Genomic DNA, 14,212 nt, shown 5'->3' with positions numbered 1-14,212 from the left:
ATTGTCTTTTTTTATAGCGCCATCTGTGGTCATAACATGAATTACATATTGATCACTTCTGCTATAATTATTTCAGATTAATGTTATGCAAGGAAATGTATTGTAGTTAGTTTTTTTTTTTTTAAATCCAGACTAGTTTTATTTATTTTTATTTATGATTAGAATATAGAAGAGAAGAGCACAGCAATATAATAACTGTACTTGCCCTTTATGATATTTTCTGCATTTCGGTGTTCCACATTGTAAACAACAGCGCTGCAAAATGTGACGCGCACATAGACCCCGCCTCCATGCAGACTTCTGATTGGCTAAAGACTGCATCGCTCACCGCTTTGCTCGGCGTATCTGTCTGTGATTGGCTAGAGCCTGTTCTCTGACTCGGATTACAGTAGCAAAGCAAACAGCATTTATAAACCAGCTATGTCTGTTAGCAAAATGGAGCTAAATATACCGTTTAACAAAGAGCTGCTTTACATGGGATTTATTACAATGCATTAAATTTTACTGGAGCATGGCATGAAAGGTTCTGTAATGTGAAAGAGTGAGTAACTTTTCTGAGGTTCTGTAGATAACTGATGGTTCTGCTGAGACGCGCTGTTTGTTAGCTGTCGGTAGCTAGTTTTGGCAGCATGTCCAAAGACGCATGTGTTAGAGATATTTATTTACGGACTTTAATTAACATTCATTTGCAATGTAATATATAACTAGAATCATAAACCAGCTCTATCTAGTAGTTATTACTGCAGCTAAAGAAAAGAAAGCTGGAAAGATAACTTTATATTCACGTTGGCCGAGGAGCATGCTAGCTCGTTTTTTTACTTCTTTTATTATTATTATTATTTTTTTTAGCTCTATAACTACAGGATTTAAAACTGTAAATCATTGACAGTAATATAGTTTAACGCCGAGGCTGATAACCGTTATCTAAGATATCGCAAAATAGATCTACATAGCAGCACTAGTGTGATTGTCATTCTGCAGCTTGTTAGCTAACTCGAAGGCACAGCGTTAGCTGCGTTTTATTTTAAAGAACAGAAATAATTAAACTGAATTGAATTTTTGTTTGTTTTTGGCTTCAGTTTTGCTCCCTGGCGTGTGTTTTTATTTTATTGTGTACCCATGTTTATACTCGACAGGTTTACTGCTGTCTTCATGGGATGATGCTAGATAATTAATTATACAACCCCATATATATATATATATATATATATATATATATATATATATATATATATATATATATATATATAAACCTGAATTTACCAGTGCAAATCATATTTCGATTACAACAACAGCAGCTATGTCTGGTTGCATATGTTAAACAGTGAGGTCCAGACTGTGTTATCTCTACATCAGATGTGTAGCTGAGATTTCTTATAACTTGTCTGGTATCTAACCCGCTAGATTCCAGTGAATTGCATTTATTTCGAAGACTATTAGTTTGTATTAGTCCGTATTAGTATTTAATTTAGCACAAGTCTATGAGTGCAGTGTGTCTGTTTACACACAGTTTTTACCTCTAGGAGCTCATCTTGAGTCTGATTATCGAAACAGCAAACTTGTTTCCTTTATTATGTTTTCCATTTATTCTCACCATTTGAAACACGAAAACAAAGAAAACCACACGTATTAAGATATCGACACCTTTATTTGGAAGATTGATGAGTTCACAAGTAACTAGGAAGTACAGGTCCATTTCCTGTGGCAATTGTGAGCTGGGCTTTTTTTCAGGATGTGAGACAGTCTATAATGGGCTTAGATATCATAATATCACATTAAATCTTAACAGCTTGGAGTAAGGAGGAAAAGAAATCCCATCCTGAACAATTTATGCTGAGGATGGCCCCTGCGCATCACCATGAGATTATTCGTACCGCAAGGAAACCGTAAAGATGCCTGTTGTTGTTCTCGCTTGGATAGCTTTAGGACTGCAATTGCTACGAACAGCACTCAAGTCTCCATCGTCGGAGAGTTGATGTCTTCAACAAAATAGACTTCAAATAAAAACTGTAAAGAATTCAGAGATGCTTCTGATGCTCATGCTTAGAAGTTGCTCCTAGATTCCTGTTTACACAATTGCACTTTTTGACTTTATTGTACAGTTATAGAAGGGAATTATTTATAATCACACGATTCGTCATCACGCAGATGAGGACGGGTTCCCTTTTACGTGTGCATCCTCTCGGGGTTTCTTCCTCATGTCATCTCAGGGAGTTTTTCTCGCTGCCGTTGTCTCTGGCTTGCTCATTAGGAATAAATTATAAATGTATATCTGGGAATTTTATATTTTTCTGTAAAGCTGCTTTGTGGCAATATCCATTTTACAAATAACATTTAATCAAATTAAGTAATGAACAAACTGCTCAAACAGAGAGGATTCGAAAGCTTGAACATTCATGCTACTACATGAATTTAATCAATCTTCAATGTAACGAAACAGCATCAGTATCGGGAAATCCCAGAATCGATTCTTAATGCGCGTGCTTTACTCGAGAGGATGTGAATATTATCCGTAGTTCGCCTCTCACCGTGAACATGTCGCCATCTTTCATGTTTTGAATTTTGAAAACGGTTTTATTTCTTAAACAAGTTTTGCGTTGTTAACGAATTTCACTGTTGCACATTTACAGTGTTTTTATTGCTTTACAGTAATGCGCAGTTTAGGGATGTCACGATACCAAAAATCTAGTAGTTGATACCGATACCACCAAAAGTACACGATACTCGATACCAAAGTTGATACCCCGGTGTGGTTTTATAAAAATAAAACATTATTTAAAAATAAAATTAAAAACTCCTGGTGGACATCCTCCACTGGTTAATACTGGCAAAAAGAGAGAGAGAGGGATATTTTAGTTATTAAACACTGTCTGACAATGACTAATAATGGAGGCTATAAGTGCTAAGGTGCACTCCTAAACTCACTCACACACTCACTCACACACTCACTCACACACACACACACACACACACACACACACACACACACACACACACACACACACACACCCCTTATACTCTGAATGCAAGCATTAGTTTAAATTCACTGATATGGTGGCAGGCCAAAAAGATCTATTAAAAGTATGAACATGTGAATAATTATTAGTGACATTAGGCTACATTTAGCTGACAGGACATGGGCAGAATGGCGATGCGTGGTGGCCCATTCGTAGGTAGTTTATAAAATTGCAATGTGTTAGTGTCGTTAACAAATAACAGGCTATCGCTAACATTACGTGGAGCATAACGTTAGCTGCTTTCACGGCCACAATGCCAGCTGCCTCAAACAAACATAATATAGGACCGTCTTTCAGGTGCTTCACCAAATTCGAGGTGTTTCCTTGCTTTGTTAGAAATGAACGATAGCATCGGTTGCTCACCGGCTTCAGAGCATCAATTATCAATGAGTCGGGGCGGAGCTAAACTTCACCATCTTCTGTAGTTTTTCCTGTGTGCTTGTAGGCGTTCTTCTTTACCACTTGGGCACAGACTAAAACACTTATGCGTATTTGCAGCCCCCATCAGTTCTGGAAGAATTGCAACCTCTGTACCTTCATTACCAACGGTACCCACGCTCCTGCAGAAAAACAAGTACCGGCACGTTTTAAGAATGGTGGTACCGACTTGGTACCGAAGTATCGGTTCTCGTGACATCCCTAGTGCAGTTTGTGTTTACCTCGTGTGCGTTGATGCACATATTTATGATTTCTTGTTACAATGTTTATTACTCAAAAGTAAAAAGGAATTCAACATAATTGTGTGCGCCATATTGTTATTGTAAATATATATTTCAGTAATATTGCCAAGTAGGAAGGTTTCAGTCACCAGCATCTATATTAAAACATGGATTCCATGTCTGCACAACTAACATTTTAAATGTAATATTGATAACTAATCGATATTGAGTTGAACCAAAACCACATGAATAAGAATCGAATCAAATTGCCAAATTGGTTGCAGTACCCAGCCCTAGAGTCCAGTGTTTTCAGTCTCCACTACTTTTACATTGGATTTCTCATTAATATGACTGAACGTTACTGGAAAACGACTGAGAAAATACGTCCTTGCTATTTTGTTGTTAGGAGCCAACAACGAAATGTGACAGTAATACCACATGTTCGAGATTGTTGACTTATTTGTTTATTTTTTCCTATTACTATGTATCCCTACTGTAACTGCGCTAGCAATGTCCACCTGAGACATCAGCTCAACACAACTGCTGACTTCTAAAGACAATAACAGAAATAAAGCACCAACCAATAAATTAGCACCACAATCACTAAATACATCATAAATATTTCAATATAAGCCAATTTGATGCGTTTTAGGGTGGACTTTCCCTTTAAATCAGGATGGGAGTATCAGTTTTCCCATAAACTGAAATACTTATCGTGAATTGTGTCTAGAGCTGTTTTTATATATATATATATATATATATATATATATATATATATATATATTTTTTTTTTTTTTGTCAAAATCTACCTATATGTGCCTGTTTACACATAATACTTGATTTTTGTTGGTCATTAACTTTATGTGAGTAACACATCACCGTTGATTTTGCTTGGCCTTTTGTTTTAACTAGAGAATCTACCATTTGTGGTGGATTCACTAATCAATTATCTGATACACACCGTTGTGTTGGCTTTTGATTTAGCACTAGAAGAACTTATTGGTTATCATTACGTTTTATTTCGACCAATTTGCTGTTTCTTTTTTAAATGATGTTTTGTATTATGTTTCTGTAGGAGGAGAAGGGAGGCTCTTATAGTTTTGGAGCTGCGAATCGAATTATTTTACTTCCTTATCGGCTTTAATATTCTCTCCGTGTGTGGAATGATGGCACCCCTCATTCAGTCTGTGCAACATCACTGATCATCTCCACTGGGATCCGAAAATGGAGAGAAAACGCAGAAAGAAATGAAAGCCCTAGCCATGCATTACCCAGGCTTCTCTGCATCTAAAGCAACCTGCAATCTCCTGCTCTGTTAATCAGTCTTTATTTAATTCCAGCCACATTAATACAGTGATTTATGAAGAACAGACACTTTTAATCTTCTTCGGATGGTTATGAACTGAAACGGAGTGCGGACACCATGACGCTAACAACGGTGTGGCTCCTCGTGGTCGTAGCCCTGCTGGTGGGGTACGTGCCCCTGGCTGGTACAGAGGAAGAGCGACCCACCTACAGCTCTTCCTTCTCCTCGGACTGGATCTCAAACTCCAACTGCTCTCAGCTCACCCTCAAACTAGACTTCTCCTCCAAAGTAGTGGAACATGGTAAGTGGAGTCACTCCCTCTTCTGCTTTTGTGTGCCATATCGTCTGTGTGATATTCTGATGTATGTCTGTTCAGCCGAGCTGCAACAACTAGTCGATAAAATAGATAATAATCGTTAATGAAAATCGTTGTCAATGAATCTCATTATCGATTAGTTGGTCTGCACACAGCACAGGGCATGTTTACTCATTACATTTCTTCTGTTCTGAAAACGTGCTTCGGAGAGTAAATACTAAAGTTTTGTCACAAATGAAGTACTGTACACTTGTATTATGCACTGTGCACTACTGTCTAGTGTATGAATTTTAGAAAGCTAATATCATCTCAAATATAACACTAGCGTATTTTTCTTTTTACTGACCGGAAGTATAAGCTGTTTCCTAGTCGACGGGGCATGGTGTTATACGCACGCTGCCATTAGCAGACACCTGAGTCACCGACAATGACTTTCTTTAGTTTACTGTTCATGTCAACGTTACCTTTTATTCCCAACATGACCTCAGTCACCATCGGACAGAGGCGAAATCATCACGTGACTGAGGAAGAAAGTGTGTGACCTCCAAGTTCTTTAAGGCAGGGGGGGCATTTTAAACACTGTGGAAATCAAACTGATGCACAAGGACAAACTTATGTTTATATCCAAAATGCTCCTTTTTGTGTAAGGGGCAGGTGAAACTGGTGCAAGCTGCTTAAAAGGTTTAGTTTAATTTAAGTTTGTCATTATATGTTGTATTTGGGCGCTTGCAGTGTAACTTCTGCCGTTTATTATAACGGAAGTGATGCGTTAGTAACGAGGCCGCGTTGCTGATCACGCACGGTGTAGACGCGCTGATGCAGAGTGGGAGCGCAAGTAAGATCTGTAATGTCTAATTAAAACACTATGATTGAAAGTAAATGTCTAAAGGCAGCGAGTAACAGAAACCACAAGGTGCAGTGAAAGGTGCAGAGTTTTTATTATATATATATATATATATATATATATAATATATATATATATGTGTGTGTGTGTGTGTGTGTGTGTGTGTGTGTATGTATATATATATATATATATATATATATATATATATATATATATATATATATATATATATATATATATATATATGTGTGTGTGTATGTATGTATATGTATATATATATATATATGTGTATGTATGTATATGTATATATATATATATATATATATATATATATATATATATATATATATATGTATATATATATGTGTGTGTGTGTATGTATGTATGTATGTATGTATATGTGTATGTATTTAATTCATTTATTTTAGTTTATATTGTATATAAGTATTTATGCATTATTTTTTATGGATGCACAAAAAGCACAGAATTAAACTACAGTCCTAAATTTATAATATATATTCTGGTGTGTGTGTGTGTATTGGGTTCTTTTCTGTTTTGGACAAACAGTTGTGTAAAGTTTTAGTCTGAAGTATATTTGTAACACTCAGTTTGTGGATTTTATTTTAAATAACAAAAAAATGTACTGAAAGTTTGCCCCCATCCGATTAATCGAATAAATAAATAAATAAAATAATCGGCCAACTAATCGACTGTGAAAATAATCGTTAGTTGCAGCCCTACTATTCAGTGATCCAATTATTGATCTAGGAGTTAAATTCAAGTCCATATGAGATTCAGACACAAATTAGAGATGATCATTTCGTCTGTGATTTGACTTTTTCCAGGAACCTTCTCCAAATGACCGCTAGCAGCGTGAACAGCCTTCTTCGCTTAAAGGACCCACACACACACAAACACACACTTCCAAAATCAATAATGTGACATGCATATCCACATGCATATAAATAGTATGAAGCAGGGGGTGTCAAGCTTTGCATCCAGGGATACCTTCCATAGTAAAAGAATTCCCAAGGCCCTCCTTGGGGCATGTCCATAACCAGATTAAAGTTAACATCAGTTATACTTGTTTAGCTATTGAGTTTTAGATTAACCTCTTTCCTTTCAAATGACCAGTCATATGCAGCTCTGATAAGTAAATAATAAAAAGAACAATGTTGATACTAGTTGATAATTTCCACCACTGTCATGTTTAAAGTGAAAAAAAAAGTAATACAGTCAGGGACCCCAGATGGCCTCAGATCTGTTATACAATAACATGAACAGTGTGATGCAGACATGAAACTCAGGAAAAGAAACCTGATGTACAGTGCCCTCCACTAATATTGGCACCCTTGGTAAATATGGGCAAAGAAGGCTGTGAAAAATTGTCTTTATTGTTTAACCTTTTGACCTTTTGTTAAAAACATTCACAAAAATATTCTGCTCTCATGGATATCAAACATTTGCAAACAAAACACGGGTTTATCACAGGTTTTTATTTTTTTTTTTTAAATTTAAATATAGGTGTGCAACAATTATTGGCATGCCTATGAATTCATGAGAGAAAAATATATTTGAAGTATATTCCCATTTTTTAGTACACCTGGGTGACTAGGAACAGGAAATTGTTCAACCATGACTTCCGGTTTCACAGGGGTATACATTTGAGGTAACACATGGGCCAAATTCCCTTAGTCATTCATCACAATGTGTAAGACCAGGGACCATAACTGTGATGTGCAACAAAAGGTTGTTGAGCTTCACAAGATGGGAAGTGGCTATAAGAAAATAGCAAACGCACTGAAATGCCCATTTCCACCATCAGGGCAATAATTAAGAAGTTCCACTCAACTGGAAATGTTATGAATCAACCTGGAATTGGACGTGTGTCTATATTGTCTCAATGCACTGTGAAGAGGATGGTTTGAGTGGCCAAAAAATCTCCAAGGATCACAGCTGGAGAATTGCAGAAGTTAGTTGCGTCTTGGGGTCAGAAAGTCTCCAAAACTACAATCCGAAGTCACCGACATCACCACAAGTTGTTTGGAAGGGTTTCAAGAAAAAAGCCTCTACTCTCATCCAAAAACAAACTCAAGCATCTTCAGTTTGCCAGACACTACTGGGGATCGGGTTCTATGGTCAGATGAAACTAAAATAGAGCTTTTTGGTGATAAACACCAGAGGTGGTTTTGGTGCACAGAGTGGTAGCCATATGGAAAAGTACCTCATGGCCACGGTTAAATATGGTGGTGGCTCTTTAATGTTTTTGGCCTGTTTTTCTGCCAGAGGACCTGGACATTTTGTTAGGATACATGGCATCATGGACTCCATCAAATATCAACAAATGTTAAATGAAAACCTGACTGCCTCTGCCAGAAAGCTTCAAATGGGCCGTGGTTGGATCTTCCAGCAGGACAATGATCCAAAATATACAACGAAATCAACACAAAAATGGTTTACTGACCACAAAATCAAGGTCCTGCCATGGTTATCCCAGCGTGGACCTCAAAATTTGAAGGATCTGGAGAGATTCTGTATGGAGGAATGGTCTCAGATCCCTTGCCATGTATTCTCCAACCTCATCAGGCATTATAGGAGAAGACTCAGAGCTGTTATCTTGGCAAAGGGCGGTAGAACTCAAGTATTGAGGAAGTGTTGACTAAAAGGGTGCCAGTAATTGTTGCACACCTATATTTAACAAAGACTTTTTTTTTATAAACCTGTTATGTTTGCAATTGTTTGATATCCATGAGAGCAGAGTATTTTTGTGAATATTTTTAAACAAAAGATCAAACAATTTTTCACAGCCTTCTTTGCTCATATTTACCAAGGGTGCCAATATTAGTGGAGGGCACTGTACATACTCCTGCTGTTAATTTATAACTGTCTGGATGCAAGTGTTTTATCATAGATGAGACAACAGCATGAATATGGCTAAACTGACAGTTTTAGTAAGCATTTTTATTAGTTTCTGCCGCTGGATATTATGTATAAGATTTTTAACAGACCGTAAACCCCCTCTCTGTGTTGTGATGAAAATGCGCTTTAACCCAGAAGTTTATGCTGCTTTTGGATAGAGGGTGTAACTTGTAAGAAGCCAAAGATAACCCCCTCTTGACTTAAATCTCCCACTGAGGAGCTCTGGGTAGGCATCTCGACTAGTTCCTCCGAGTTCAGGGAGTGACATCAGATCAACATGGCCGTTCCCGGAATCAGACGATGAGATAGAAGCGTGTCTTAACTTTAAATGAGCTATCCTGTATACAGGTGCATCTCAAAAAATTTGAATATTGTGGAAAAGTTCAATTATTTCCATAATTTAATTCAAAAATTGGAACTTTCATATAGTCTAAATTGATTACACACAAAGTGAAATATTTCAAGCTTTTTTTTTTTTTTTTGATTATGACTTGCGGATGAAAATCAAAAATCCAGTATCTTAGAATATTCGAATAAAGAATTTATAATACAGAAATGTCGACCTGAGAAGAGCTCTAATCAGCTGATTAACTCAAAACACCTGCAAAGTTTTCCTGTGTCTTTAATCTCTCAGTCTGGTTCTATTTTGACCTATAAGCACCTGGTCTCTCTCTCCATTTTTTTGGGATCTTTCAAAGCTGGCAGTTAAGCCAGAATGATTAATTTCCTGTGTTTTGGGGCTCTCTGTTCGTTGGACGTTCTCTGCAGCTCTGGTGTTGAGTGTTCACTGGCCTCGGGCTCTGCGTGCTGAAAAGACCAGTGTTGTGCACGTGACTAAAGGCAAGAGCATAACATCTTTGTTGTGACCTGATGGCTGGCCTATGAATGTGAGCTTTGTGCTTTGTATGAGGTAGTCTTTTATGAATATGCGGTTTCAAATCATTGAACTGTATTGATTGATTATTTTGGAACATTGAAAACAATTTTAAATTATAATTAAAATTTTCCCTTATATTATATGAAGGATGAATGATCAGTATGGCTGGGGGTGGATATGACTTGTCACTATTATGTTCTATCTCAGTTGGTAACCAGAATAAAATCAAACAAGTATTTTTGTTTTAGAACAAATGGCTTTCAAAGTTGCGAAGAGGTGTACAGTTTTGAGTATGGCTTCTTCAAAAGTAACATGGTCCAGGATTGCTTTTTAACCTCCAGGCATTCTATTGGACTGGATTATTTCCAATGCTGAACTTTCTGGAAATTATCTACTTTCAAACCCTAAATGAGAACCAGGAAGGGTGGTAATTTTTAAACATTCTTAAAATGCCTCCTGTTGCATAAACATAGCTAGTGGAAGAACAGGGGTGTTTCTCATAACCCACTCAGATATGTCAGCTCTAGTTTCATTGGAACAGTATGCTTGTAGTTTGCTTGTGCCATAAACCGTGAACTGAAAATAAATATTTTATCTGTGCCTGCTTAGCTGCCTAAGGGCTGAACAATTAGCCAGTTTTATATTGAATCCTCGATTTGAAAGAGTGCTATTTTCAATTCGCAAAACTGCAATATGAATTAGCCAATAGCATTATTATTTTTTACAAGAAGAATCTACACAAGTTCACACTACATGACTTTCAACGTCGGCAGATCGCTCCGCTCTTCAGACTACACGACTTGCTGTATTGTAATCAGGAGTCATGAAGTCGTTGTGGTCTTCACACTACGTGAATGATCGGTAACAGGGGATCACACACTACACGATCTGATAATGACTCTGTCACCCAACGACTCTATCTGGTGTCCAAACTATGTTTTGTCATGAAGACACGTGCGAGAAGTGACACGGACATAGGACGTGAAAACCACACGTGAAACAGGAGTTGTTAATTTGAAGATGGGCATAGGACAGAAACGAGTGCTGCGAGCTGTTTTGCGCGAAGATTTGCGTCCGGCAACCTCACCCCATGCCTTTCTCTATCATTGGCTGTAACTCGTCGCCCAGTCACTCCCAGAGACGACACTTTTCACGCAACAGGATGTGGAGTCGCCCATATTTAGCATGCCAAATATCTGTGTGGCATTGCCGATGTCTCCGTGATGCGTTGTTGAGTAGTTCACACATAACGATCAACTGCCGATTGGTGAGCACCAATTGCTCGGCGACTTGCAAAATGACATCTTTGGAGAGCTCTTTGGTCTTGGCCATGGTGGAGAGTTTGGAATCTGATTGCTTCTGTCTTTTATACAGGTAACGAGCTGAGATTAGGAGCACACTCTTAAAGGGAGTGCTCCTAATCTCAGCTCGTTACCTGTATAAAAGACACCTGGGAGCCAGAAATCTTTCTGATTGAGAGGGGTTCAAATACTTATTTCCCTCATTAAAATGCAAATCAATTTATAACATTTTTGACATGCGTTTTTCTGGATTTTCTTGTTGTTATTCTGTCTCTTACTGTTCAAATAAATCTACCATTAAAATTATAGACTGATCATTTCTTTGTCAGTGGGCAAACGTACAAAATCAGCAGGGGATCAAATACTTTTTTCCCCTCACTGTAAGTACTATCTAGTGTCCGAGTTTGGAATGGAGCTTTAAGATGAGTAGTGGAGCAGCCACTTAAGAATGCAGTGCAAGGCTCCATAGTCATAGCCTTCACAACACAGCACCTTAACTCAAGTGTTTTATTTATCAAATCAAATGCACATTATAACACATGCTCAATGAAATTCTTATGATATGGCATGCAACACCCATATAGCAAACATAAAATGTGAAATATAAACAAATATAAAGAATATAAAAATAGCTATCAAAAAATTTACAAGCACTGCTATGATAAGAAGTGTTTAGGTTAAGCCAATTTTGTGTTAAGTATATCGCCTATTTGTTACTGCAGTGATTTTAGTAATGTATCCTTATACCATAAGCAAAATAACTTAACATAATACTCAAATGTGTGTTAACTGTGTATAACTTGCCAATAGCAGAGTTTTATCAGTGACCGAAGCATTGTAGTCTTGTCCATCTGTTCAATCGATCCCGCTATTTGTAGTGATGCAGACCTGGCGATCCTCGCTGAGTCCCCAGGAGGCGAGCGCGTCCGTAAGTCTGTCTGCAGTTGCTTCGACCGTGTGATCCTCAGGAAAGCAAACCGTCTGGAGGCATAAGCTGACAAGTTTCTTGGTTAATAAAGTGGACTTTCAGGCTCAAGTATGGTTCCGAGGTTCGGCTTGACCACATCAACTGTGGTCGCAAAATATGACACTGACTTTAAGTTTGTGACCGCCATAGTAATGTCTTTATATCGTGTAGACTGTTTGTCCTAAGGCATGAATGCAGCCATCTGTGTTTTCTGCATGCGTTTTTGTTTTGACACAGATGGCGGTAGCGGTGATATTTCAGGGACATATTTGATGTGTTCCCACTGCTATTGGGCACCACTCTCCAGCACATTTTGCAGCACACTGAAACCTGAAGTTTATCAGAGCTTAGATAGCAAAACCACTTCTATACCATGAATTAGTTTTTCCTCTCTAATCAACTGTTTCGTCTGCTTTCTCCTCACTTGTGGAAGCTCGTTCAGTCGCATTTCTTTTGCGGTCGGGGGTACTCATTTTGTAGCTAAAACTTGCCACGTTGGAGCTTAGCCTACTACTGAAGAGCACTGCCTGCGTGTCTGTGGTGTATGTCATCACGCACATAGTCATAGCCATGTTCTGCTCTTTCTGCTCGGTTTGAATACAATGAACTGATGCCTACGCCCTGAACGTCAGTCAGTGACAAATGCTGTAATGTCGAAATATCGGAAACGTGTTTTAAAATATTATTGAAAAAATTTATATTTTGATAAATATTGGTATTGAATTATTGTCCAGCCCTAATATTGTATAATATAGTAATATAAATTTCCGCTACCGCAGTGGTTTGGTCATTAACCACCGTGGTGGTAAAAAAAAAAAACTGCCACCGTAACAGCCCTGCTCAGGACCTGGTACCGCATCATTGTCTAGATGCAAACTGCTTTCATAAGCAAGGCTGAAGTCCACCGTTCTTCAATTCTCATAGCTCTCCTGAGAAAAATGCTTGCTACACACAAACAGTTTTGGTGCGTCGGTAGTTGATGGCCAACTAACTGCCCGCAGCCAAAGTCTAGCTCTGGTAGCATCGTGGGGAAAGCCATGCAACACACTCTAACTCTTACACCACTGAAACAATCACTTGCAACCCATGAACGCCCCTCTCATCTACTACGTGATCTTACTGTTTAATGTGTCATAGGAAAGCACCACGTGCTGTTGTGTTAATAATTAAGAGACTGCGTATTCTCATAGGATAAGAACACACAGTCTCATGAATAATTATGACATCGACGTGTCTTCAAAGTATATTGCCACATCACTGCCTGGAAGACTAAACTAGTGGAAAAAAAGCTCAAAATTAACCAGTTTTCTCCCGCAATTAAAATTAGTGGATGCTAACATTTGTCTTTTATGATATGTGACACAAACACGCATGTAATCCTCTTCCTCCCGTGTAAGACATAAGGCCGCTACTAGCTCTCTCCATCTAGGTCTGTCCTGAGCTGTGAACTGTGCTTCTCCCCATAAGAGCCCCATTTCTTCCAGCTCAGTTGCCACTGTCCGTCGCTATGTTGTTCTTGGTCTGCCTTGTTTGCGCTTGCCAGGTGGTGTCCAACACAAAGCCACTTTAGGTATCCTTTCCTGAGACATCCTGAGTATGTGTCCAAGCCATCTTAATCTCCTGAGATACGTTGTTGGATCTTGTCTTTTTGTACAGGTTGATATGAGATGGTATTGGGCCAGTAGATGTTGCAGATATTCCTAAGGCAACTGTTATGGAAGGTATATAATTTGCTCATTTGCACTAACTTGCACTATTCTCCAACATTCGGAGCCATACAGAAGCACTGATTTAACATTGCTGTTGTAAAGTTAGATCTTTGTTCTGAGGCTTAGCTGTTTAGACTTCCAGATGATTCGGAGTCTGCTAAAAGCTCCTCTTGCTTTATTTATTTGGGCCTTGGTGTCTTTTTTTTTTAATTTTTTTTTTTATCTCTGTTATCAACGCTAATGACGCTGCCGAGGTACGTGAAAACATTTGCATCCTTGATTGGCTCTCCCTCACTG

The 14,212-nt window shown here is 38.2% G+C and overlaps 1 protein-coding gene across 2 annotated transcripts in view; it reads left to right on the top strand.

Moving 5' to 3' along the window:
• Positions 1-368: 368 nt before the first annotated feature.
• The window catches only part of mbtps1 (membrane-bound transcription factor peptidase, site 1), a 41,537-nt gene continuing 27,693 nt past the window's right edge, over positions 369-14,212 (top strand). Inside the window, exons 1-2 of one of the 2 annotated variants that reach the window (XM_017466404.3) lie at positions 369-541; positions 5,017-5,283. In XM_017466404.3, coding sequence (XP_017321893.3) covers positions 5,100-5,283 — 184 coding nt within the window. In that variant the 5' untranslated portion in view covers positions 369-541; positions 5,017-5,099. Of the gene's footprint in view, positions 542-4,751; positions 5,284-14,212 lie in introns of both variants that reach the window. The other variant, XM_053677995.1, reaches the window with a different exon arrangement.

The sequence above is a fragment of the Ictalurus punctatus genome, chromosome 4 (assembly GCF_001660625.3).
Source record: "Ictalurus punctatus breed USDA103 chromosome 4, Coco_2.0, whole genome shotgun sequence".
Classification (NCBI taxonomy): Eukaryota; Metazoa; Chordata; class Actinopteri; order Siluriformes; family Ictaluridae; genus Ictalurus; species Ictalurus punctatus.
The sequence above is the reverse complement of the archived record's forward strand: the minus strand, read 5'-3'. Positions and strand labels throughout refer to the sequence as shown.